Source organism: Priapulus caudatus, unplaced genomic scaffold (assembly GCF_000485595.1).
Source record: "Priapulus caudatus unplaced genomic scaffold, Priapulus_caudatus-5.0.1 Scaffold2455, whole genome shotgun sequence".
Taxonomy (NCBI): Eukaryota; Metazoa; Priapulida; class Priapulimorpha; order Priapulimorphida; family Priapulidae; genus Priapulus; species Priapulus caudatus.
In genome coordinates, this window is record NW_014579516.1 from 1 (window position 1) to 2,165 (window position 2,165).

At 46.7% G+C, this 2,165-nt stretch overlaps 1 protein-coding gene across 1 annotated transcript in view; it reads right to left on the reverse strand.

Annotated features, from left to right (window-relative positions):
- Positions 1 to 1,308: 1,308 nt before the first annotated feature.
- Positions 1,309 to 2,165, reverse strand: part of LOC106818719 (vezatin-like) — a 4,963-nt gene continuing 4,106 nt past the window's right edge. The window contains exon 6 of the mRNA XM_014823394.1: positions 1,309 to 1,465. Coding sequence (XP_014678880.1) covers positions 1,309 to 1,465 — 157 coding nt within the window. The remainder of the gene's footprint in view (positions 1,466 to 2,165) is intronic.

Genomic DNA, 2,165 nt, shown 5'->3' on the forward strand with positions numbered 1-2,165 from the left:
TGGTCAGTAAACATACCTTACATATTATGGTCAGTAAATGTACCTTACCGTATTACTCTTAACATTAACAATTTCTCCTAGACCGTCGACATCACTTTGTTATGAGGAAACCTGCTACGATTTTTCATTCTCGTAACATCGCAGCGTTTCTGTCAACGGTCTAAGAGAAAAAGGTAATGTTAAGACTAATGTTAAGACTAATTTTGTTTCTGACAACGGGCCCGTGGTTTACGTCTGTGCAGGTGAAGCCTAATTACCTCGCTCCAGGTCGGGACACAGGTTCAGCAGCACTCGCCGTACGTACTCCGAGCTCATCATGTTGTGCAGCTGCACCATGGCCTGCAGAAACCACGACACAACCACGATAAACATCCGTCACCGTGCGTCGTCACGGCGAACAAGTGAACGTTACGCGCCGCGCGGGTCTCAACGGATTGCTGTCGTCGTAAAGCGTTCGGAATCTCGCGCGAGCACGCACGATTTTTTGGGAACCAACAAGCGGAAAATACTTGATGAACGTTTTGTAAAGGTCGCGGTGAAAAGGTTTAAAGGTCAACGCAAAAAGGCAATCACAAGAGACTTCCTGATTCAGAAAGGAAAATTTCGAAAGTCCGAATCTCGACCCTCGAAACTTGCGAAAACTGGACCTCGCAGACTCTGGAAACTCACTGCCCCACCCGCGACCTCGCGACCCTGCTCATGACCTTGCGACTCCGCTCGCGCGACCTTGACCGGAGCTCACCTTGAGCGCGGACAGCGAGAAGTTGTCGGTGATCTCTAGCAGACGCTCAGAATCGTGCGCGGTCAGACACGGCCCGAACGACTCGAGCGAGATGGACGCGAGGTAGTACGCGGGGCTGTCCACGTCGATATCCAGCGGGAATGTGGACGCAGCGGCGGCGGCGGCGGCGGGTCAAGAAACCGAAACAGTCTCAAGCGAGGACGGCAACGACCATTTCAGACGACGACGATGCGCGGCATTGGGTACACTTGCTGATTCGGTCAAGCTCAGCCTGCTTGCACGTGGCTTTACGGGAAGGCACGCCGAAATCTCGACTCACTAATGGAACTTTGTTGCTAAGCACTTTCATTATATATCTTATATTAGAAGTCACATTAGCCTCATTAACTAGTGGTGAAAGAAACCGATTGCAGTAAAATTTAAACTGAATACAAAACTACCTAGCAGGGATGAGTACAAGTTAAATTATTCCAAAAATGTTCATAGTTGACCAACAGTTCACGTGGGCACTCGTATCTGCTTTTAAAAATATAGCCTTGAGATATGCAAATCTGGCGATAGCTTAATCAAGGATATCTAAGGATCAGCTCTGCAGTTGCCAAACGAAAGGTCAGCGTGAGGTCACGCATTGTCTCAAACAGCAAGCTGCGTAGTGTCGGACACTGCCTGTGGGTGGCGCCACTGCTCTGCTCCAGTCGCGCCAGCGGCGTCTGCCCTGAGATTCTGCGTAGAGAATAAACGTGACGTAAACAAGAGAACAGTACATATTCGACGTGGCTACTGCCCGACAACTGACATTTCTAGAGGACGATAATGACGATGACAATGACATTGCTGCTTGATGACGACACTGATAAACGTAAATATGAGAAGTGACCTAATTATAAAGTTGATGAAGCTGTTGTTGATAATAATGACAACAAACCTGATCATGTTGATGATCATGCTGATGATAATAATGAGAACGTTGATAATAATGACAACAACAACAACAACAACAACAACAACAACAACAACAACAACAACAACAACAACAACAACTACAACAACAACTACAACAACAACAACTACAACAACAACTACAACAACAACAACTACAACAACAACTACAACAACAACAACTACAACTACAACAACTACAACAACAACAACAACTACAACAACAACAACAACAACAACAACAACAACAACAACATTCGATGATGATGATGACACTATGATGACAGCAATGACGGCACAAGGTCATCCGCACGTACATGGTAAATCCTCGGCTGATGAGTTCGCGCTCTTGTATCAGCCTCACGCATCGCCTCACTAGCAGCTTCAGGGCTTTTCTCCTCTCCACGAATCCCTCCAGCACCTGCAAGCAATCACACAGGTAACACGACAGGTAACGGCTAATTCGATAATTATCATAACATGG